The sequence below is a fragment of the Oreochromis aureus genome, linkage group 1 (assembly GCF_013358895.1).
Source record: "Oreochromis aureus strain Israel breed Guangdong linkage group 1, ZZ_aureus, whole genome shotgun sequence".
Classification (NCBI taxonomy): domain Eukaryota; kingdom Metazoa; phylum Chordata; class Actinopteri; order Cichliformes; family Cichlidae; genus Oreochromis; species Oreochromis aureus.
Window position 1 is genome coordinate 37,646,035 of NC_052942.1, and position 25,937 is coordinate 37,671,971.

Sequence of the window (25,937 nt, forward strand, 5' to 3'; positions counted from 1 at the left end):
GCTCAGCGCAAGCACAAGGCTCACGTGCGGAGTGAAGCAAAAAAAAGTGCGAGAGAGAGGGTGAGCGAAAGAAAAAAAAAACGGCTCGCGTCGTTCACTTAAAAGATCTGGCTCTAAGAGCCGTTTCATTCGCGACTGACTCATCACTAATATGGTCACGATGTAGTGCATTTTGATTTGTTATATATGTTTATAGGTATATTTGAGTATTTTAGCAGTTTAATTTGATCATGTGATTTGTTGTGATGTTGCACCTGAGTCGCCTAGAGGCCCTGCTGAGGAGAGGTGTGGATGAAGAAGACCAGACCCCAGATAAGGCCAAGTAGAACGCCGACTCCCAGCACGGGACAAATACTTTGCATGACTCTTTTGCAGTGAATCTGTCCAAAATGATTTAACAAATAGAGAATGAAACATGACACTGCAGGTTATAGATGACCTGAAACTAACAGAGTCATTGAAATGAATTTTAAGAGTGACCATAAAACTGTTTGTTTAAAATTGTGTTCTCTGGCTGAATCCCTCAGCCGTCGGTGCGTTGGTGGTTCTCGGTGTCCGGGGCTGAGTGCTCATGTATGTCTGGGGGGTGGGGTGCCCTCGGGTCATGGGGACCGGGGCTCTTTCTGCTCTGGCTGCCGACAGGGCCTGCGGGCTTGTCAGCCCCCTGTGGCTTCTGGGAGATCCAACATCTGGGGCTTATTTTAAGTTTGTAAGAACTTAAAATAAAATACATAAGTAATCAGTAATAATATCAAGTGGACCAATACTGCATTGCCATATTTTCTCCACATGAAGAAATAAATCTGTTGGACATCTTTCCTGGCCTTCAGACAACAATTCTGATTGCTTAAGTACCAAACAGGACAGGCAAAAAACAAAAAGAAATGTGTTCTCTGCAGTCTTTTGTTCACTTATACTGTGTTTGCATGCTAGATTGTAAAATATTACCAGTGCATGACTCTTTTTTTAAAGCCAAATTTCACAAACCATCATACATTATTTGTATCATGAATAAAGAAGACAGACATCTTAAATAAAAAAAAAAAAAATCAAGGATGATGTTGATAAGACAGGCTGTAGAAAATTCAGAAATGGAGTTATCCAGATTTACAGATCATAAAAAAAATAATTACCAAATTACCTCTTTCCTTTGCTCAGCCATGAAAACACACTTGACTGTCACCACAAATATATTTATGTTAAAGAGGAACACAGTGATGAAAGATCCCATTGTGATCACCTTATTTGCCATGTTTTTGGTAATGTAACATCTATAAAGAAGCAAGTAATGATGATTTTATGAAAAGTGAGAAATTAATTCTCTAGCAAAGATGTAGGTGTAGGTGTAGTTTATCAACAAATATGTAGATGCATAAACAAATTAGATTCTTTTCTCAACATGCAAATATAGAAACTCTGATGCATATGCAAAGCAGTTAATAAATATAAAGTAAATTTAGATTTTGCATGCTGGCAAAGCAAAACAAGGCAAAACAAAGATGTTGCATGCATGGAAATTTGTTTCTTACATTGGAATGTTGTCAGAGTTAGATCTGCCCAGAATGGCATAGCCATAAATGTAACGAACTGGCTGTGTGCAGGCAGGAGAGGACCCAAACGCAAACTCACGGGAAATGGGACCTAAACTCAAAATACAGCTTTATTTGCTGAATGGGGGAAAAGGGGATACAAAACAATACAAAGCTAAACTGGGAAATTCTAACACTAACACACAAGGAAACACACAGCCATGAGGGAGACGCTGACATAAATACATAGAAAGATAACGAGGACGCGGGAGCACAGATAATAATAACAATATAGTGAAAGAGCATAGACTGACAGAGACTGTCAAAGTAAAACAGGACGTACACAGAGACGTAGACTGGAGGGGGAGAGAGAATACGGAGGAGCACTGGGGAGAGAGGTGTAATGGGAAAAATTCTAGTTTTCACCTTGTCATACATTTAGATGTAAATGTTTAGAATCTCATTCTAGGATTTTTGTATAACCTTTGCATTCAGAGATGAAGTATGTGTATGTGTCAGCATGACCTGGTGAAAACTGCTTAGCTTTGCTTAACGATGTTTCACTATGCTATCTGCTAACTGTTAGGGGGTAGAAGGACAAAACGCCCAAGATGACCAGGGAAAAAATGGTGGGAGTTGCTCTCTGCTCAGCCACAGCCCGTGGGACAGAAACCTGTCATAACTAAAAGATACAGAGAGTTGTGTAGGAGTATAAACGAGGAGCTGAGATGTCCCAAGGGCAGACCTGGCATGACTGTGAACTGTGATGTTTGATGTGTGTTGGCTCTCCTGCGTTTGTGTGTTTGTGTTTGGGTACAAGAACTGAAACAATATAAACACAGATACAGAGGGAGACACAGAGGGCAAAGACACAAGGGGAGATCTAATAAATAATACCGAACAGAACAACGTAGGAACCATAAAATACCCATAAAGTACAAGTGAACCTAAAAATAATACACAAAGATCAAAAATACACAAAAACTCAAAACACTGGGTCAAATGGCCAAGGACCATGACAATGAAAGCCTCTGTCTATGATCACCATCACTGACACAATGACTCTAGGGACACCTGAAACATGCAAATTGATCCGTAAGTCATAGTTTGCAGACTCATAAAGTAAACTTCCTGTTTGAAGTGCTCAACTCACTCTCATGTGACAGTCACGAACAAAACGACTCTTAGAGCCGGATCTTTGGAGTGAACGATGGGAGCCGGCTGCTTATTGGGAGCCGTGTTTCTTTTTTTTCTTTCGCTCACCCTCTCTCTCTCACTTTTTTTCGCTTCACACCGCACGTGAGCCTTGTGTTTGCACTGAGCAGAGGGGGGAGTGGCGCAAACACAGCCTTATGTTTGCTGAGCAGAGCGGGGCGGGGCGGTAGTTACACTCGCAGTAGCACAGGAACAGAGCAGGAGGGAGAGGAAGAGAAAGAGAGCCAGGGACAACAACAACAGACAACATCATCACATTAGAAAGGTATAGTAATGAAAATGAGTGACACCAAGAAAAGAAGCAAAATCTGGAACCATTTCAATTTTATTGACATCACATAGGCAGAGTGTAGAGTCTGCAAGAAAAGGATATCATATAGAGTCGGCTCCACAAACAACCTGCACCTGAGAACTGTCCACCCATCAGTGCAATGGGAAGATAAAACGCAGTCAGTTGAGTGTGATATTAATGAAGATGCCAGTGTGTCTACTGCAACTGTTGCTGCTGCTGCTGCTGCTGCATCTACAGCATCTTGCAGTATACCACCACACCCACCTAAATCAACCCAGACCTGGCAAAAATGATTGCACTTTATTTCCAACTATTTTCAGTTGTGGATGTTAAAGTATTCAGAAAGTTTATTCATGCACTGAATGCTATCTATGCAATTCCAAGCAGGAAAACACTCTCCCAAAAAAATTCATCCCAGGCCTATATGACAAAGAATGTGCATCTTCTTTTGGTTTTGCATATGAATTTATATTTTATTGTGTTGTGATCTGCAGTGTTTTGTGTTGTTTCACTTTAAATTTGATTAAAGGAAAAGGCTGAAAATTTAAATACTTAAAAGTAGATCTGTAAATAGTTTTTGTATTTTATAATTTATTTTTAAATTTTATGTGAAGTGAATAAATAAAAGCATATTTATATAATGAACATATATAAAAAAACACATTTTGTAACATTAGTAATTCATTTTGTGCATAATTTTATATTCTTGTTGATAATAAATTAATTAAAGCAACAAAACAACCTGAAGAGCCGGTTGGGAGCCGGCTCTTTTTAGTGCGCCGAGTTGAAAGAGCCGGTTCTCTAAAAAGAGCCGGAATTCCCATCACTACTCCACACTGAGTTTAAGCAGGTATCTGCTAATATAGACTTTGATTAAGAGAAGGTGGTTGAACACCTAAAAAGAGCATCCAGCTGAAAGTGGCCAGCAGAGATTAATGAAGTAAGACTGCCATGTAAAAACAGAGACCAGTGGAGGAGTGTGGTGGCACCACCTGATCGGGCAGAAGGTGCAAAGTGCAGGTTGAGGAGGATTGGGCCAATCAAAAGGTTGATGTGGAACTTCATAGAAACATCTCTGACTTTTATGGCTAATACAGGAGATGTGATTCTTGGTAAGTGACAACTTTCATTCAGATCATTTGGTCATATTATGTTTGGAATAAGATTTGGCAAAATCCAGTGAGGCAAGAAAGAATGTATAATATTGAATAGATCAAGAAAGAACGATGCCATTTTCTGCAAGATAAAGCATGATGATAGGGTAAGGGCAAAGATGGAAAGAAGCAAAAAAATAATAATTATTGACAAAAGTGTATTAAAAACATCAGAGAAACTTCAGTTAAGACTTGGAAGATGAGAGCAGATGCTGAAGAGCTGATGGGAGCAGGAGAGGAGGATGCCGCTAAAAATGTGGAGGAAAGGAGGATTAAATTTCGAAGAATGTCATCGAGTAGAAAACAAATGCATTATCTATTTGTGATGAAGAGCAAAACAGTGATGACCAGGGCAAAAAGAGAGAGACTGCAGCCACTCAGAGAAATGTATGTTAAAATCTCCTGGACTTTAGGTGATGGGAAATCAGCCACCTGTGGAGAAAATGCATTTTCACATTGTTTTGCAGTATTTCCATTTTGACAAGTAGTCAGAGAGTTGAAGTTAAAAACAAAGTCACACAAACAGTAAAACTGTCAATACAAAATAAGCAACAAAAAATGCATCGAGCTATACAATGTAACACAATTCCATAAGCAGGAGGCAGACAGATGGTTGGGGAAACACTGCACTGGTCAAATACAGTCTGCTTTTTCATGTTTAGTGTTTTTTTGCAGGTCATCAGACAGTCTTTGGCAGCAGAAACTTAAAATGACAACAGACTATTTTTTTCTTTGTTTGAGGACGTTGTATGAAATTTAAAGTGAGCAGCATGTTGTAAAGAGCAGATGCAGATTTTAAAAAATGACACAGATAAGATTGGGTCAAATCAGTGAGCCATTTAACAGTGGCTGACAACAGATGGCACTAACAGAGGAATAAAAATTTCATCAGTTTTAAAACGGTCATTTGGAGCAGGGAAAGACGATCATGTGGAGATTTTTTATTTACTTTTGTGGCATCTAGTGGTAGTATCAGGAATGACACAGATATGTAAGGCACACTCAGTGAAGCCACGTTTTTAACATTTTTTTAACAGGAACAGATGACGGTTGTAAGTTATGAATACAGTCCCACATACACATAAGTGCGTAAAGTTTTTGAGCCATCCCTCTTGTCATTGACTTTGCTTCCAATGAGCCAGATTTGATTGTATTTTAAAGTCTTCAGCAATAATTTTCCGGGCTTTTTGGCATGGTTCCTGTGTCTGCCCAGCCAGCACAGTGAGGCTTCATGTTATTGTTTTTGTTTGTTTTTGTCTTGACTTCTCCTGTCTCCTCCCTGTCATGGGCTCCTGTCTTTGGTCCACGCACCTGCAGGCAATTACACACCCGAGGCTCATCATCCAGCAGTTTCCTGGCTGCTACTTAAGGCGGTGGCTCAGAGCTTCTCGTTGCTGGACTGTTGTACAGACATACGTTAGTGTAACATCAGCTCTTACTATCTCTCGTGTATTTCTCGTAGTTTCGCTTTTCCCTCCAACTGCTTGTAAATAGATTCCCTGGACCCTCCTTTGAACCCTTTTCCTGGATACCTAAGTGTGAGTGTTTGGCAGAGCAGTGTGGAGTGTTAGTGCGGAGCTAGTGCATGGATTGAGTGAAAGGAGTGGAGTGTGGATTCCTGAGCAAGTGTGAAGAGTTTCTCCCTCCTGACTGTGGATCCCTAGAGCCCCTGTCCTTCCCCCCTCACTTTTGTAAATAGTGCACTAAGTGTTGTAAATAAAGACTGTTTGATTTGACTTTTCAGTCTGTTTTTATATTTTATATAACCAAGTTTAATCTCTGACCTAGTTTTTTTTTTTTCAGACCGCTTAATACTGCAGAACACAATCTTGTTTTCGATCCAAAATTCAAATCTCTTGACAGCTGAACACTCAGTGCTGGGAAGAGGCTCGTCTGGTTTTACCTGAATCAGCATCAACGTGCCAAAAACAGGAAGTAAAATAAAACAATAGCACAGTGAAACTCAACTAAGGTTGATGGATATGAGTTTTGTGTTCCAGGACAAACTAAAATGATCAGTGATGATAGAACAATGGTTAAATGTAATTTAGCATACACCTAAATGTGTATACTAAATTTCATGGTAATCCATCACTGCTATTTAGTTACGTTAGTCAAAATGATGCCAAATTTGTGGAACTAGAGTACGAGTCATCAAGATTCACAGATTTCAAAATGCAAAGCAGCAGCAAAGTTTAATGCATAAAGCAAACGTTGTGTTATTTCATAATATAAGTAAGTTGTTGTTTTGCTCAGGGAAAGTCAGAGCAAAGGCAATCAAAATATATGCACATCATTTCTATCCTATTGATGTCCTAATGGTGAATTCATCTTCTTTTCTTAACACTGATAGTATAGAAAAAGTAATCTTCTTAAAAGCAAACCAAGCAATATCAGTTTATTAAAGCAAGTCATCCAGTAGTTTAAAGATTTTTCAGTATGGATTAACATGGTAGACAAAACTGATTTTGCCAGTTCTGGTGCTAAAAGATTACAATCTTCAAGTCATAATATCGGCATCACAGTAATTTTGAATTACTTGGAAATCTAATTTTTGTTTTTTTTAAATACCTCCACAAAATAAATTACACCGTGCAAAAATATACTGTTATGTTTTAAAAAGAACTCTTCACAAGATCATTGTTAGTTATTATGTGTTGTTATAGCTTGAATGCGTTAATATGCTTTTGTTTTGTATGAATTGGCTCCCTCTTGTGGCCACAGTTGGTACTTGGGAAGCTTGTTATGCCCAGCTAGTTCGATACAAGTGCGCAGTAGAGGGGAAACGTTTGCCCACACATGCCTTTTTACAAAAGAAAAAGAGAAAGGAGAGACAAAGAGGAAAATAGATAAAGGATATCATTTGTAGAAAACTCAAAGTCACATACCACCGTAAACTGGAGATGCAAACCAAAGTAAAGAGGAATCTGAGTTGAAAGAATTCTCTTCTTCTCATTCTGTTCACTGACTGCCAACTGGATAATCCAAGTCAAGCCCACATCTAGTAAGGACAGAAAACTGTAAACAGAATTACAGAAAATGTGAAAGACGTGAAAGATATTGTGCCATTTAGCCTCCCCCACTAAAGGTATCTGGAAGTTGTGGTTATCTACTTTTACAAATTGTTACGGGTTCGAAATTGAGGACGAGAGTAAAACAATGATGGTCCAGAAGAGGTCAATCAAACAATTGATTTTAATGAATGCACGCAGCGTGGGGAGATGTAAACTGCAAACCATCAGTTGTAAATCCCCGCCCAAAAATACACTTCAGATTGCTTTTATAACATCAGGGTATTATGACGCCCCCTCTTGCGTTTACAAGCACATAGTTTGCATCTTAAGAACATTCTTTGCCCCTTGTACAGACAATGATCTATTCTAAGAAACAAATGCAGACACAGAAGTTCCCCTTTCTGGCATCCTCTTTCAAATATGGTGATGATCTCAGGCCTTTGAGGTCCCCATGGACTTGTCCTCCTCTTTGCGTCACCTGTTGCTAGGCAAACTCAAATGCAACAAGAAGCTGAATACATTCAGGCCTTCACTCAGCCACTATTTTACTGTAGCAATATACTCAGCATATAAGCTTTTAAGATTATAGATTTAACTCAACGATTTAAAGTGGTTATAACTGCACCTGTAATAAACATGTTAATATTTGATTATGATAACCCCTGTAATACAAATTATAACATAATGCCAGCAACTTCAATAAATGCTTGGATGAAATGATAATTAATGCAATGATAAAGATGATGGTTATGTAAAATAATCCCTGTAATTCCACAAAATCAAAACTTTTACGTTTAAAATAAAACGAATAAATTTGACAATAAATATCACAAGTTACAAATTCGGTTTGAATGATGAGAACAGTAATATAACAGTAAATTATTGATTGCATGACTTTTACTTGCCCATGGTGAGTGTATGTACTTATTACCACAACTGTAAATACTCCCTGCAACACAGCTTACAGTAAAAACTGTTTGAAAGAGAATTTGAATTTACCACGTGTTAATTTGTATGTGCTGACATTCAAATTCTGAACGAGTAGTTCTTTATTGACAAACTCTGTGCAAAGTGTTTGGAAACATTACCATGTAAAGACCTCTAGCTAAAAGTTCATTGAGCTGAGCTGCACTATCGTGCAATATCAAGCACTGCATAAATAACATATTCTTAAAACATTATTTAGAAAAAAAAAAATCAAGACCCCAGAAACCCTTACATTTGGATTTAGAAGCCGTTAAGGGGTTTTATTGTTAAACCAGAGACTTTCAGTGGGGAGGTGTTTCCTCTTGTCTTAGATTGTTTATATTGTAGTTGATTATCTTATTTTCATCATAAAAAAACAATAAACTTATACCATAAATGCATTGTCTGCAAAATAAATGCTTGTCATCATCTATAGCTTTCATTAGCAGAAATTAATGCAATTTAGAGTTAGGCCTTTGTCATTTATCAAATGAATACATTAATCCTTCTATTCTCCTCGGATATTACTAACACATTTTACAATATTTTCCACCAGAATAAGTGTTTGTGTCATGCTGTTTGCTTATTTATTGAATACATGAATACATGAATACAGCAAGCCCCTTGATAATGACACTCCAGGCTTATCCAGGTTTATAACGGGCAATGGCAGAGTTGAGCTGAGTTTAGTTTTTTTGTTTGTTTGTTTTCACCAAAGCCATTATGTCGCTATGACCTTTGGCCAGGTTGTCTCATTATAGTCTAGCACCATTTGTGTTTTTTTTGTCTTCCCTGGTGCTCATGGCAGCATCTTTGTGCTGAGCAGCAGGACATTGTTCCTTTCCTTGGGGCAATAGGAGACTAGACTTGCTTTTTCAGTGAAGGAAAACACTGAAGATGTTACCTTCCTGTTCTTGACAGCAAGACATTCAGAAGAAAGCTCCGGCTTGTTCCTTCTCACTGTCCCCAACATGGTAACTTTCCTTTTGAGCAATTCTTCACCCAAGGCATAAGACGTGAAAAGAAATTAACACATGTGATATTATGCCCATGCAGGCCTTCAGCCATGTCAAGTACCATTCTTTTGCCCTGTTTTTTTCTGGTTCTTCACCAGGGCATTCGCCTGTGTAAACTTGCATACTCAAGGCAAAGCTAGACTGTGCATCACATGCTGAGCAAACGGACCTTTTTTTTTTTTTGTCCCATTTGGTTCTTTAGCCATCAGAATTGTTGCCTGAAGGCCAGCAAAGATACCCAACGCATTTACTTTACCAAGTGGATCATCACGGCCTTGCCATATTGGTCCATTTGATCAGCCTTTGTTATTTTTATTTTATTTTTAGTTGTTACAGACGGGACAGACATGGTGGGGGGATAGGAAAGGGAGAAAGAAAGAGGAAGGAAAAGAAAAACAGAGGAAGAGGGACAGTGAGAAAGGACACTTAAAAAGAAAAAAAAAACTCTCCTGGATCACCTGTTGAGAGAAAAAAAAAGAAAAAAGAGAAAACAAGCAAAAAAAAGAGCAACATAATAAACACAACACCATCACATTAATTTAGCTAAGTGTAAATAACAGTAAATACTAAATATTGAATGTTGTTGTGCAGCACGCAATGTGCTTTGAGCCCCCTCACACAAACATCCTCCAACCACACACACTCATACTTTGTTTTCAAACTCCATTGCAGTTTATTTCACACCTTAAACATTTACTGAGGGCATCAGCCACTGGCAAGGAGTGTGGTGAGGGGAGATAGGCCTCCATACCTTGGACACTTAGGTTGTTCCCAGAGGGGTGGAGTTTAAGACCCAACCTGACATATAGACACAGACAAACAGGCACAGACAGAAACTAATGTGCATTTCCACCCTCAGTCACATATATACAAGTACTCAGCACTCACCCAACGTAGACAGACACAAATGAACACTGTGCACACAATCATACTCCCCAAACATATTCTATATCCCAGGTCCAGGTACCCTTGCCCTCAGAGGGGGAACCGCACCTAGACCCAGGAGATGTTACTCTTTCCCCCGGGGGTGGAGACAAGCAGACTGCCCCCGGCTCCCCAGCAGCAGGAAAGCCCTGCATCCCAGACCCCAATCAGACAGCCAACACCTCTTCGCAGCCTCTCCACCCTGATGGCTAACAGAGAACGGGGGTATGTGAAGTCCCCATACCTCCCTCCACCCGCTCATGTGTAGTGTTGCTGCATGTTGTTCTAAAGTGCATTTTAAACGTGGCAGGGCATGGTGCTTCCAAACGGCCCATTTTTTGATGACATATTTGGCAGGTTTGCTCAGCATTTATTGCCGAAATTGACAGTGGCCACAAATCACAACCAAGCGCTCGTCAACAGTCACATGGGGGCCTGGATTGTACAGCAGGGTAAAAGTACCCACTTGTCCTACACATCCCTTATAGCAGCAAGTTTCTCATGTTCTTGTTGGCCCTGCCTTGGTTCCCTGTGATCGAATGGTATGACAGGTCTTGAAAGACATGGTGGATGGAAACATTGGCTTTCCAGTCTCACTATTCCAAAGGCTTGCTGTTGCTCCTCTTGACTTGCAAACTTGCCAAAATGAACAACCCAACGTAGGCTTTCAAGTCAGTTAAATCCAAGTCTTTCCAACTGTCCCAATACACACACGTCCCCTCAAAATTTGTCATCAGAAGTACAATATTTTCAATCGATGGTGTCATGAAGAGCTTACATGATGACTTGATATCCTCAACATGGCTGAATGCGTATCTGGTGGGACCAAAACCATTTTGATAATATTAATAGCACTGAGTCAACCCTGTGGTTGGAGTTGGGAAAGAGTCCATATTATCTTTCCATTTTGGGAGGGATTGTGTCTGCTGGTGGTTGAGAGACAACAGGAGTGTCAACACTCTCATCCTCATCAGATGAGAATTGCTCAAAATCAGGATCCTCCTCAACACAATCCTCTGTCTCTGACACATTCTCTTCCATGTCACTGTCAAAGGGTTGTGCCAAAACCTCATTGACAGTAAAGCTTTTCCCAGAGGGCATTTGTTTTAGAGAGCACACAGATTGCAGAGTACACAGTGTACCAAGAGAAAGGATTTAGAAGCCTGTCATGGAAGCTTTTATAAGTTTGCTTCCCCCCTAATTTGCATGAGCTGTCAATGTCCTTGTGGGAAAGTCCCGGCCACCAACGCATGAGAAATATCAGTTCTAATTCAACAGGTGTGAGTATAGTAGGTCACACATGCACCGCACGTGAAAACTCGCAAGCCGTACCACAAGAAGTATCAAAGTTCTTATGTGAACGTCTTCCTCACCCCCCCTTTCATGTATCAACTATGCACGTGCAGGTGTAACGATTTAAGGTCACAAACACAGACAGACATGCTTTACATAGCTAAAACAATTTGGGTCAAACTGACCCCAGAGGAACAAAATGTGCACAGCTCGTTGAAAGACATATCACAAAGAGTTTATGCTTAATCCGTTGTCCCCATCAAATTAGGAAAAGTCATGAAATATGAAGCAAAACAAAAAAAAAAAAAAAAAAAGTTAGAAAGAAGGCCTTTATCATCACTGTGTGCAAAACTTATGTATTATCAGATGTATCTAAACAAATAGAGCTAAAAGTGTGTGTTTTCAAAGTCTGGGTAAAGAAGAGACCTGACATGTCCCACGTGGTGATATGACCAATGGAAATTTATCCAAATTTATCCAAAACTGTTTTAGGTTTTCTGCACTTACCAGATATCCAGGATTCCAGTTCTTTATTCTTTTACTCTGTGTTACAGACATGAAATTAAGTAAAAATAAAAATCTAATTAAATCAGTTTTGATATCTAAACTATGATATATGATTTAATAATGATACTGAATGTCTAGGCATATGATTCCTTGTGTTATGTCCAGTGTTGGGACTAACGCGTTATTAAGTAACGCGTTACAGTAACTACGTTATCATTGTGGTAACGAGCACGGTAACTAGTTATTATGCCAAAACCAGGAACGCGTTACTCGTTACTGGGATTTAGATAGGCTCGTTACTCGTTACTGCGTGTGGTGGATATCGCGAGCTTCCACAGATTCAATAACATTAGCAAGTGGTGGAGGCCAGCAGGTGGATGAAGGAAAGGGAGGCAAGAGGAGAGACCCAAGCGGCCGCCGGTCCGAGTATCAGGTGAACTGAACTTCAGGTAAGAAGTTATGACCTGCAGTCTGTCTGAGTCAGATATAAACCAAGTTTAGGTGGCGTTTATTTTCGGTATGCTGACATTTTTCGTATCTGCGTGCTAGCTAGCATGACAGAGTTTCTATACAGCTGGGTGGGTGCTATGTTACTGATGTTGAACTTTATTTTGTTCATACGGTTAATTATTAGAGTTGCCAACCGTCCCGTAAAAAACAGAATCGTCTGGTATTCAGAGAAAATATTACGCGTTTCGTACTGAGGTGAAAAGGAACACAGTTTGTCCCGGACTTCAGCTACAATGAAAAAGACACAAAGCTGAAGCTGCACAGCTGCCTCTTCTTCTCTCATTCTCTCCCGTTTTACCTTCAATCACGAAACTGATCAATGATCAGCTGATCGGCTTTTTCTCTTGTTTATTTATCGCCCACTTTGCGCCAGAAAGAGGAAACCAGCGGATGCCGCGTTAAACAACAGCAGCACGTTTAAGCTTGATCAGCTGTTGTTAGAATTTATTTAATATTAATTTCTAGTATCAGCTGATGTTTGCTGGAGCCACAGCTGTAAAGCTGCTGGTCATGATATCGGTTTGGTTATCTGGTGAGAGGGAAACATGCAGATGAAACCAGGAGATGTCCTTACTGAATCATCAGAGCTGAACAGGTGATGGAGAAACAGGTTTACCTTTAGGTGACATGAATGAGTTGAAGGGAAGTTATGAACTGTTTCTGAGAGACAAATAACACCAGGATCCTTTTCACGTAGCTGACAGCTGGTAACTGTGCAGGGGCGGGTCTAGCAAAGTGTTGCCAGGGGTCCAGGTAGGGCATTAACAGGAAAGGGGGCACAAGGAAATAGTTTTCTTATTATTTCTCATTTAAAATGTCTCGCTTTTAAAAAATAATTATCTGAGTCTTGCAACAAACAATTGATAGATTGATACATATATACCATCAGAACAGTGTACATCACTGTCACAACAGTGTTTATTTTCATTCAAAGTCTTTATGATTTTTCCTATAATGGTGGGCGGTCTCTAGTCAAAATGCCCAGGATGATTTTTTTTTGTCCCAGTCCAGCTCTGTATGCAGCTCATCTGCAGTCTGGTGTTACCTACATCTTCCTATTCAGAAGGCAGAATTTCCAAGTTCTGAGTACAATCAAAAGCACCACGACTGCAGTTTTTGTGTTGGATGTAAAAAGCAGGCTAGAATCATGGCGGCGGTCAACGACGGTCCAGGCGTGATTTCTCTCGTGCAAATGTGCACATTATTTTTCCTTTCTGTTGGTAGGTGGCACAGTGCACTTGTGGCAAGTAAGCAAGCTAGAAGACTAGCAATCTGGCTGGGTATCCAGTTACAGAAGCAACACATTAACAAGAGAATTCTGAGTAAAACCAAAGTTACTTTCCCTAGTAACTAGTTACTTTGAAAGTAACGAGTAACTTGAAGTAACTGAGTTACTTTTTTAGAGAAGTAACTAGTAATGTAACTAAGTTACTAATTTAAAGTAACTTACCCAACACTGGTTATGTCCCACCCAACCAAGGTGGAGGCAAAGGCAGGGAGGACACAGCAACACCAGACAACCAAATTAATGAAAGAGAACAAGAGGACAGTTAACAATTAAGCAGGATTTATTGATTGTTTACCTTGGCAGCCAAACTTAACAAAAGAAAAAGGTGGGGGAGGAGGACTGGGCGGTTGAGCCAAATCAAAGAAATTAATAAAACAAGAGGTCAATAGTTTCCCTGGGCCTAGATAAAATAAAGTGCAAAACAAAAAGGCCTATCTAGCTACTCGACAAAAAGGTTAGTAAAAACATACAAACGTGGCATCAACCGCATAACCTAGTGTGTCTAACAGTTAAAAACTCTGCAGCCAGTATATAGGGTACCCCAGCTTACCTGTCCAACCTCCCACCACACACTCTGCCTTAACATACACAAAAGTTTCTCATGAGTCAGAAGCCACCAGCTGGCCAGAGAGCTGCTCATTTGTAACGATCCCCTGCAAGTGACTGGCCTACTGTGCCCAGATCAGCCAACAGACATGCCAGTCAACTTTGAATCGGCCAATAGGTGGAGGGATGACACCTGAAAGCTAAAAGCAACATAAAAACAAAGCCACACCTCTTGGCATGTAACACTGAACAAAACTGTGATTTTGGAATTTAGACTGGCTGTAATTTGTAAATGTCCATAAAATTCTGTGAAGCTTGAAAAATATATAAAGTTATTGCATAAAAGTGTTAGCCAAAAAGGCTGATAATCAGCAAGAAAAGAATCGTGTGCAAATAACATTGTGCAGAAATAATGAAAGGCAGCTATTACTGCTATTATTGACACAACAGCCTTTACTGATTCACAATGTTTAATATAAAGAAACTTAAAAGCAGTCCAAGTACAATAGAGCATAATAATGTTCTTCATGCAATCAACATAGCAGCCTCTTAAAACACTAAACTAATGCCAGATGAGTTTCATTTAAATCCCCGATTGATATGCAAATGAGTATGTGACAAAAGAGCAATTTTCTGTTGTTATACCTCTGATCTCTGAAAGCGGGTGCAGAAGAAACACTTCATCTATCATCTGTCTTATTCTGGCCTTCCTTTACCACATGACTATTTCAATTTTCACTCTCAGAAGTGCTCCAAAAATTAAGGTTCAAATGCATTATCCTCATATGTTACACGCTCTGGTGGAAATATAAACCCCTTGCCACAAACATTCTGTCTATTCTAATAACAAGAAAACATCAAAACTAAAGTGGGGCTGTTAAAATCTTCACACTTCATACTTTCATATAAATTGCTTGGTCTCAGTCGCTCTCTTACCTGATGCATTGTTGTATACATGAACTTAATAAAAAATAATGTTTCAACGTTATACATTCCAACATGACACACATGGGCACTTCTTGAGGTATTGGTAGTTATGTGTAAGCTAGGTGCTGTTGCTATGATTTTCATTGCTTGTCTTAGTAACTGCGGTTTTAGCCTTTCTCATTGACATCATAAACCACAGGAAGATGAAGAAACCTGCATGACACAAAGAAGAGAGAGAGGAAAGTAAATGTTTAGACTGTATACAAGATATGCAATGAGGATGCACATTTGAAAATAAAAACAGTAAATGAACTATGTGTCAGGATCTGCAGGATGGAGAGGTGATTAGAGAAGTGGAGACAGCTGGGGAGAACAAGACATGGCTGAACAGAATCATAACAGACGAGAACGGAAGAAAAACTCAAGACAATCGCATGAATGGAATAAATACAATGTGCTCGATACCGTAGTGATGGGAAGTTCGGCTCCTTTCAAAGAGCTGGCTCTTGTGGCACAGCTCTTTTGGCTCCCAAATGGCTCTTAATTTATTATCATCTGTTTTTGTAAGAATCCTTATATTTGCCTAATTTTGTGTATTTATTCTGTTACAAAAGCAGGCATTCCCACTTTTGTCTGGTATTTTAATAAAACTTTTTATTTTAACACAAAAACAAAACACTGCAAACAAATCCACAGAACAGAAACAGAACCACACTCAATAGCAAAACAGTATGTCCTCAGTGCAGGTTGATATTCTGAAATATCTAATCCTGAAATACTGATACTTCATTACCAGCATTTCATGTTGCAGGATCAATTCCCATACAAAAATATCAATATCCAATTTGATTAAACTTTTTTAATTTCTTTTCTTTTTTTTCTTTTTTAATCATAAATATGACATACGGATAAAAGTAAACTCGGCAATTAGTGGGATAGTTGGCAATACCCTGTTAATAGGAACTACAATCACCTTCCGCCTCTCATTCATGTGCTCCACAAGAGTGTGAGCCGATAAGAAACCCGAGGCACAAAACATTAGACCAATCTTGATTTTGTTCACAGATCATAACTGCGTTTACGTTCAGCATAGAAATTATGCTGTATGTGGGAAGACAGTTAAATACTGTGGCAACACAACAAACCTCGTTTTAAAAAAAAAAGTGGGGAGCCAACTCTCACTCGATGGGAGTCGGCTCTTCTGATTCACTACAAAAGCTGATGCTTTTGCTCATGACACATCACCACTGTCCAGGCCTCTAAAATCATCCCAGATTACCAGCTGGATCAAATCTGAGATTTGACCTGCAAGGCTACTCAGGATTTTTCATATCAGCGTGAGCAGGGAAGACACTTGGACATCAATGCAGGGAGTCTAGACAAGACCCCTCACCATTCCTTGGCTCCATCTGAATTTTGCATTGCCTGCTGGGTAAGACTCACGCAGCAGAGACTGGAACTTTTTTAAGAGAGCTGAACCACAGTTCCTGTATATGGGTGCTGGGCCTGCATATCAGCAGCTGTAGTTTATGTTTGTTTTGTTTTTAACTTTAAATTCTGTGGTTCTCCAAAATCTTCAATCACAACTCTAATGCCCACCTAAAAGAGTATTTCCCTTACAAAATGATATAAAAAATATTTTTATTCAATTTATTTCAAAAGAACGTAAGAAAAGTAAGAAAGTACAAGATTTCGAAAGTTAGGTGTGTGTGTGTGTGTGTGTGTGTGTGTGTGTGTGTGTGTGAGAGAGAGAGAGAGAGAGAGAGAGTGTGTGTGTGTGTGTGTGTGTGTGTGTGCGTGTGTTAATAAATTGTAAATGACCTGCCCATCTCAATTACTTTCATGTCCCAAGAGGCAGCTAATTTGCAAATCAATGTTTTGGACTAATATCAGCACAGAACTGAGCTTAACAAACAAAATGGTTATACAGACCTTGAAGTGAGTTCAGGATGCAGAAGAGGTAGAGGCCAACAGTGGTCAGATGGCCAAAAGAGAAGAAGACCAGGCCCCAGGTAATGCCAAGCAGAGTCATGACTCCCAGCAGGGTACAAATGTCTTTCTTTGCTCTGTCACGGTTACTCTGCCCAAACTGATTGGCCAAATATGAAATGACAAAGGAGATAATATACAATCTAAAACAGATAAATGAGTTTGAAGAGTCCAGTTTTACTCATTTTGAGTAATGGGTATGTGGGGTTTTTTATTGTTGGTGTTGTTGTTGTTGTTTTTTTTAAATAAATGACCACAAAATAACATACATTGCTCAAAATAATTAGAGGAACAATATACCGCAAAAATTTGGAAAAAAATCAGTGCTGATGTGGATTGGTTAAGGATGCCATGTTGTTGGGATAAAAATAATACTATCAACCTACGTTGGTCTGAATTCACAGAGAGCCCAAAAAATTAAAGGGAAAAAATGATGCCACAGGGTGGTTCATTTTGCTGAACTTTCATTGCCGCAACTTAAAATGGTATTCAGTAGTTTGTAGGGTCCTGTGTGCTTGTACGTATGTCTGGCAACATTGTGGCATGCTTCTAATGAGACGATGGATAGTGTCTTTCGGGATCTACTCCCAGATCTGGACTAAGGCATCACTGAGCTGCTGGACAGTTTAGCTGCAACTTGGCAGCATCAGATGGACGAAAACATAATGTCCCTGAGGTGTTCTGTTGAATTTAGGTCAGAAAAGTGTGGAGGGCAGTGAATGTTATCAGTTCCTTCATCCTTCGGGAACTGCCTGCATACTTTCGCCGCATTGTCATGTACCCGGAGAAGCCCAGGACCCACTTATCCAGTTTAGGGTCTGACAAGGATTTTATCCTGATACCTAATGGCAGGCAGAGTTCCTGTTGTTAATTTCATTAATTTCAAAGCAGCTGAAACTGAGTAACACTCCCTCTGCTACTTAACTGACCCGATCAATATCCCAGAAGTTCACTTCATCAAGTTCCATTCATCCATCTTCATCCGCGAGATTCACTTCATCAAGTTAAATCTCCTAATTAAAAAGTGTTCCTTTAATTTTTGATAACCCATCATACAGTTTATCCTTTAATAGGAACAATTAATGTTAAACAAAAATGAACAATAGTGATTATTAGAGATATTCCATATTGTTCTTGTTATGTAAAACTCCCAGCTGATAACACTAATTTAGTTATTTAGTTATACTAGTTATTTGAGTTTTCACAGGACACATTGACAGAGAAAACATCAATTTCAATAGCAACATAAAACTGCCCGTACCTCTGTGCTTTTGCGTAGAATCCAAACACGTCTGATTGTCGCTCCAAACATGAACATGTTAAAGAGGAACACCAAGCTGAACGGTCCAAATGTAGTCCCCATCTTTACAGTGTTATTGGTTATATAGCATCTAAAAGAAAGGGAGTGCACATAATACATGTTTCAGTCTCTCACACTGTGAAATTTAAAAGTACATTCTGTACTCCATAGAGATGTGATTGCAGATTATTTAGATACATGTGGTTAAATATATCAGAAACTACTCAGTATCTCAACTTTGTCAAATTACATGCTTGGTGAAATTGAGTTTGGTGCCCATTATGTTTATGACACTTTTTCAGTGTGAACATGTACATTTAGAGAAAGTATGATGCATATACCAACATTTATGAATAAATATGAATTACATTGCAGTGTTGTTGGAGTTAGATGTGTCCAGAGAGACATGGCCATAAAAGCCTCTGTCTATGATCACCACCACTGACACAATGACTGCAGGAACACCTGAAACACGAGAACTGAACAGTTATTGAAATGATGATAATAACAGCTTCTTGCTTAAATTATTCTACTCACCCCATCCCACCACGCTGAGTTTGAGCAGATATCTCTTGATGTAGATGTTGAAGACTTTGACTAAGAGAAGGTAGAGGTGGAATCCCTCCAAAGCCATCCAGAAGAAAGTGGCCAGCAGAGAGTAGTGAAGGACAAGAGCCATGTATAAACAGAGCCCAGTAGAGGACACCGCTGCCACTGTGGAACTTAACAGGAAATGCAGGTTGAGGAGGATCAGTGCAATCACGAGGTTGATGTGGACCCTCATAGAAACATCTTCTCTGACTTTTCTGGAAAATGCAGTAGATATGATCCATGGTTAAGTGACAACTTAACCATGCAGCTGTGTTTGCAGCAACACAGCAGTCTGTCGCAGAGCTAACACATAGAGACAGGCAGCTATTCGCCCTCACATTCACACCTATGGGCGTTGTAGAATGATCAATTAACACAACCCCACTATCTGAATGCCTTTGGACTGTGGGAGGAAGCTGGAGTACCCGGAGAGAACCCATGCAAACATGTGGAGAACTTGCAAACTCCACACTGAAAGGCCCCGGTCAGGTGGTGGAATTGGACTCAGGACCTTCTTGCTGTGAGGCAACAGTGCTAATCACTGCGCCACTGTGCTGCCAAGAATGTCATCAAGGAGAAGAATAATTACCTATTTGTGATGAAGATCAAAACAGTGATGACCAGGGTAAAAAGAGAGAGACTGCAGCCAATCAGAGTGATGTATGTTAAAATCTTTTGGTCTTTAGGTGATGGGGAAGCAGGAACCTGTGGACAAAACCCACGTTCACATTATTTTGCAGCATCTCCATTGTGAGTTGAAATGAAAAACAAAAAGAGACAAAAACAATAAAGAGCTGATGTAGATTAGATGGGGACAAATCAATGAACCAATAAACAGTTAGTGAGGAGATTTGCACTAACAGAGCAACAAAGGACAATTTTAGTTAGAGACGACAGTTATAAGTCACGTAAACTGGACAAAGGCATCTTTCTATTTTAACATAGAGTAACATTTTGAGCATGCACTGACGTCAGCAGCATGAAAATCTTGGGCCACCACCTATTTCTTTATATTTAGCTTCTTAGGAGACTGACTTTCTTATATATTTTTAATTAAATTGTATCTTTGTTACTAGCAGCTTGTTGCAAAAGCACATAATTCATTCCTAATTCTTTAGTTAAACCTAAGGGCACTGAATAGTATATTTACACCAACAAACTGATCCCAACAAGCTATTAGCAAAAAACATGGCATATCTCAGCATTTCAGAAGTGGCAGGCCAGTATCTGAAAATAATGTCCTTAAGAAGTAGGACAAAAAAAGAGGAAGGATCTGAGTGGACAGATGGCTGTCAAGAAGCCATTCCTGAGAAAAGGTTGGTGTATGTTAATGTTGGTGTATGGAGTGATGACATTTTTTGGTTCAATTGTTTTTAAAGTGTAGGAGGTCAGGAAAGAGGTACAACACTGAGTGTCTGCAGCTAACTGTAGCTAACTTGATGCATGCTCAATCATCCAGGGAAGTAAATCCCAATAGGCTGATTCTGTTCATCTGGACATAGTGTTTTTAGTGGGAAAAAAAAAAAAGAAATCTCCCACTAAAAACACTACGTACAGATGAACAGAATTAACCTTTTGGGATCCAAAAAACAGCTTTGAATGTCCTTCAAGAAACTATTCTTTGAAAACTTGAAAACTGCTTAAAGGAATTACTAGAAAGTTTGATGTGAGTTTAGGCTGAAGGCATAGCAAATATTAACCATCAGACTCTTAAGAATACAAACTCAGTTGTTATATAAAGAAATGGTGAGTGGCTCAAGGCTTTGACACAGAACTGTATATTATTATTGTCATTATTAGCAGTAGCAGTAGTTATAGTAGTATTTCAGTAGAACTACACTTAAGCGCAACAGTTTTTTGATAGGTTTGATACAAACTTTAAAAAAGTGCTCCTTTCTTTTATGAAATGTTTGGGAAGGACACTTTGATATATTTGTTATATTTGTGACACTGTCAGTGTAATTCATGATAAGAAATAAACATTCGTTTAGGTTTATTTGTGTTTTACTTCTATTTTTTTTATAAATATGGTTTTTGGAAAAAGTTTTAGCCTAGATGGGCCAGGAACCATAGAGGGCAACTTCTGTGACCTCGATCTACAACATAAAACGTAAAGAAAAGAGAGAGAGAGTATGCTCAACACTAAATTAAAAATCCTGTAACATCCTTAAAAACACTTGAGGGTTGAAATGTTGACTTTCCAAGTTTTTCAGTAAATGCCCTATAAAGGATTAAAATAATCAAAGTTTTATTTAGGACCGGACTTCTTATGATGGTTAAACTTGGGAACAGATTAAATTCAGTGAATGTCTTCACAAAGACAGAAAAACACATCTCTTTTTTTTATATTTGCCTCTCCCACAGACAGAGTGTCACTACTGGGGAAAAAACAGAACAGCTTTTTACCAAAGCATGAGAAACACATAGTTAAACTATGTCAAACTCAGCATGAACCTGTTGGATTGTTAGTAACACACCTGCCAACTCTGAAGCAGATGAGAAAATGGTTGTTAAGATAAATGAAGAGAGATTTCACATTTTATTACTGAGGCGTTTGTCAATATTTTGTTGATGACATTCCCATCAACTCCAAAATTCCACTTTTTAAGATGAAAAAGTTCACTCCTACCATGAGCACAGCAAAGTATGTGAGATGGTCACAGGAACAGGTGACGTTATTACGACCACGGGTCCATAGGGTAATGCAGCCATTCTCACTAAAATCTGATAAGTCAAACAAAGAGATCAGTTATACATAAGATGCTATTACATCCAGGTCAGATCAGCTCACCTTTGTAATCTTGAAAAAACAAACACACAAAAATGACTCCGATTTATAAAATAAAGATTTATGTTAGACACTAATGTTGATGTGAAGCTTGGTTACTCACTGCGTGTTGTGAAGTTAAAGAAGTGGCATGAGGGTTTCTGGGTTTCCTATGGCACAGAAATGTTACACGTTTACATGCTTTTATTATACATACCTAATTTTTGAGAACTTGTTCAAAAAATATAAATTGTATTTAATAATATAATGTTAACAGGCAAAAGTAGAGTAAATGATAAAATTCAGAAGCAGTTACATGTATTTCCTTGGAAAGGTTGATGGTGATGTTGACACGCTGCTGTAGTCCTGATATGTTCTTGCCCTCCACACTCAGGCCAACCAGTTCTCGATCATACACTTCATATGTAGATCCTAAAATACTCTACAATAAAACACAAATTCATCAGTTGGTTTTCACAGGAAAGATTTATGTAAGTTTTGTTGTCTATTCTGAAATATATTCACTATTATTTGCATCATATTTAACCTCCTAAGACCCGAACTCTTCCACAACATGCATTTTTAATTTCTCTTTGATATTTGGGCATATTTGGGCCCAATGAATGTAAAAACAAAGAATTACCAGAATTTTTTTTTAACCTTATTTTTGTTTTTAAGGAAAATAAGAGCCACATATGAGGATATTCATTTAAAATTTTGATAGAACAGTAGCAGTATAATAAGATAAGATAACCTTTATTAGTCCCACATGTGGGAAATTTAATGTCCTAGTAAGTGGATATCAGGCCCTTGTAGAGCAAAATTGAGTATTTTGGTCTAAATAATTGAAAATGTGATGTCCACATATGTGGACGCCAGGTCCTAGGAGGTTAATGGTGTTGTCGATTTTTCCCTTAGGCATAAATGTTCCTAGATAAAACTTTATATTAAATTGTATTTACTGTAATCACATTTTGTGCATTATTGCAAAGAACTAAAGAGCATCTATTTCTGCACAGTTGTTTGAATGTGCCACTTCCTTGTTTGTAAAATATTTTAGCCTGTGTGAAAGCTGAACTCTTAATATCTCCAAACTTTAAAAAAAAAAAAAAAAAACAACCTGTAAAAAATAAAGGTAAATTGACTGGTTCTTATATAGCACGGTTCTACTCTGAGCACTCAAAGTGCTTTATATTCACACTTTCATTAATAATCAGTTTCATATTCCATTCACACACTTTATACCAGCACTTTTTTCTACTAAGTGCTTCTTATCTAACAATCACACTCATTCATATTCCGATGGATACATCAGAGAGCAACTTGTGGTTAGTATGTGCCCAAGGACATTTGGCACACAGGCTGGAGCAGCAGGGATCGAACCACCAACATTAAAATTGGACAGGTTCCCAAAGGTGTCTTTAAATTTATTAGCTCAGTATTACAAAAGTTTATAATCAAATCAAATCAAATCACTTTTATTGTCACGTCACATGTGCAGGTACACTGGTACAGTACATGCGAGTGAAATTTTGTGTCGAAGCTTCTCAAGCAACAGAGTTGTGCAAAAATACAATAACGTAAAACAAGCAAAAATATAAGAATGGCTAAATCTGAAAGTAATAAATATATGTACAATATATAAGAGTATATGCATTATTGGATGTGTATACTAAATATGTTTTTTTCACGTGTGTGTGTGTGTGTGGGTGTGTATATACATATTTTACAAATGAAATAGAGTAAACAATAAAATAAGATATATAAAATGTACAGAGGTTGGTAGTCGGACATGTGCAAAACAGTGGCATTAATGTACAGTATGGAGTGCATAATGTTGAAGTTCCAGTAGTGAGGGTGAGGTGTCTATGACGTGTTCAGCAGTCTGATGGCCTGGTGGAAAAAACTGTCTCCCAGTCTGCTGGTACGGGACCGGATGCTGCAGAACCTCCTTCCTGATGGAAGTAGTCTGCATTGCTAGTCATCATCAGCATTTTTTAAATAAATAAATGACTGCACTCTTATATCACTTGTGGTGAAAACATCGAGATATTCTTTAATACTTAAATATTAGCTCAATGAATCATAAGATTTGAAGCTAAGAATAAACGTATCATTCCTCTAACAGTCTCCATGATTTGCTAAATCATGCAGACAATAACATACTGAACATAAAATTATTTTTAAAGGCTCCCTCAGTGGAGTCTTTCTTTAATCACTAAAAGAACTTTATGTGAGTTAGTGTTAGTGGAGAATTGCTTTTAAATAGTTTTAAATAATCTCATTATAAAATAATAATACAATGTTGAGGATACTGTGCAGTTAAAGTCAGCATTTCCAGTGTATATGTCTAGTTCATATGGTCTGCAAACAAAGAAGTTTAATTACTATTGTAAAATCTATGCACATACAAAAAATCAAAATTTCATAAAACATAATCTACTCGCTGACCTGGTTTGTTTCAGGCCACTTAAGCTTGAGGAACACAATTGTGTTATTCTGTCCAGGATTCAGTTCTCTTGGCAGCTGAACGCTCACTGTGCTGCTGGAAAGAGGCTCGTATGATATGTCCTATATATCAACACAATGCCAAAAACAAGAAGAGAAACATTGCATGTGAATACCTGTAAAAACACAATGAAACTCTCAACCAAGGCTGATGGAGATGAGTTTTGTATTGCAGAAAAACTAAAATAATGATCTGACAGTGATTATTCGGAAAATGATTAAATATATTTTAGTATCTAATCTTGAACTACATAACACATCATTAAGATTCATAGTCTTTGAAGCAGCACCAAAGTTTAATCCGTAAAGCAAATGTTGAGATATTTCATAGTATAAGTAATAATATACAACCTGTATTGTTCCTGTATTGAAAAAAATAAACATGTACACTGTTTGTATCTTTTTGTTTTCCCAATGTAAAACATTCCATCTTGTTTTCTTTACAGTGTTAATAAATATTTTAATATAAAAAAAAATCATCATTAGAGTTTTTTAAATACCTCATTATCACTCGCATAAATGTCAAGGTCGTCGAACGTGTCATTGGGTTCATACTGGAGAGAAACAATATTGTCAGAACTCGTTGCTAAATCGGTCCCGTTTATTTTTTCTTCCTCCATAAAATCTTCTAGCTCCATAATTGCTCTTGTGAAAAAGGACAAGTAAATATTAGCATGCATCATTTTGATTCTTACAATAATTCTTATGTCATACTATAAACTATCTGTGTTGTACTCCTACATACATAAAACTCCAAACAATTGAAATAAAAAAGACTATGCTCTCATTCGGAATGAAAGTGTTTACTTGATAGTGGCATCAAGGCTTCCATTTTCCAAAATGTTGTCAACACAGTTGATACAGCAACAGGGATCATCTGTAAAATAGCACACATTTTCACATTTTCACTACATTCAAGTATTTTAATTTAAACTTTGGTACATTTTTATTTACTGTATTAACCAAAAACAAAGATGTGTGGGTGAGACACTTAAAGCATACTTAAAAGCATAGAAACAAGCACTCTAGATCAATATTATAGCATCCTACCTCCTTTCTGACACTGATTCGTGCAGGAACCTGGACATTTTGAACTTGGACATTGCGTTGTGTTGCAGTCTCTTTTTGAAGGAGAACATGCAGAGGGTTGGTGTGACACAAAAAACACCAGCCACCAGAGAAACCAGCACTTCATCCTGTGAAGTGGACGGAATTCATTTGAAACAGTATCTGTGCTTTACAACCATTCACAGGCTATATCAAGGAAGAAGTTTGCCCTTCAAAACAACTTTAACGTTTAGTAACTTTTATTGAGATATAGTAGAGCATAAGACTTTTGGATTTAACAGTCAAATTTGTGTGAAGTCTGTGGGTTCTTAGAGCTCTTAAGTCTATAAAGGATGCAGATACTAATAGACTTTCTTAGATAAAAACACACTTAATCCTAATCAATACTTTTTTTTTAATTATGTATTTATTTTATTTTATTTTCAGTTGTTACAGACGGGACAGACATGACTGGGGGATAGGACAGGGAGAAAGAAAGAATGAAAGAAAGAGAGGGAGAGAAAGACAAAATAGAGGGGAGAGGAGATGGTGAG

At 38.3% G+C, this 25,937-nt stretch overlaps 1 protein-coding gene across 1 annotated transcript; it reads right to left on the minus strand.

Moving 5' to 3' along the window:
- Nucleotides 1-13,988: 13,988 nt before the first annotated feature.
- On the minus strand, nt 13,989-25,585 carry LOC116334371 (adhesion G-protein coupled receptor G2-like). Its single transcript, XM_039613532.1, has 13 exons — nt 25,387-25,585; nt 25,144-25,213; nt 24,837-24,981; nt 24,280-24,399; nt 22,145-22,270; nt 21,953-21,998; nt 21,691-21,785; nt 19,651-19,766; nt 19,008-19,276; nt 18,839-18,935; nt 18,432-18,561; nt 17,114-17,270; nt 13,989-15,394 (listed from the first exon to the last, which is right to left on the minus strand). Exons 1-13 carry the CDS (start codon nt 25,529-25,531, stop codon nt 15,300-15,302), a joined length of 1,611 nt encoding a protein of 536 aa, XP_039469466.1. The 5' UTR covers nt 25,532-25,585; the 3' UTR covers nt 13,989-15,299.
- Nucleotides 25,586-25,937: the final 352 nt, after the last annotated feature.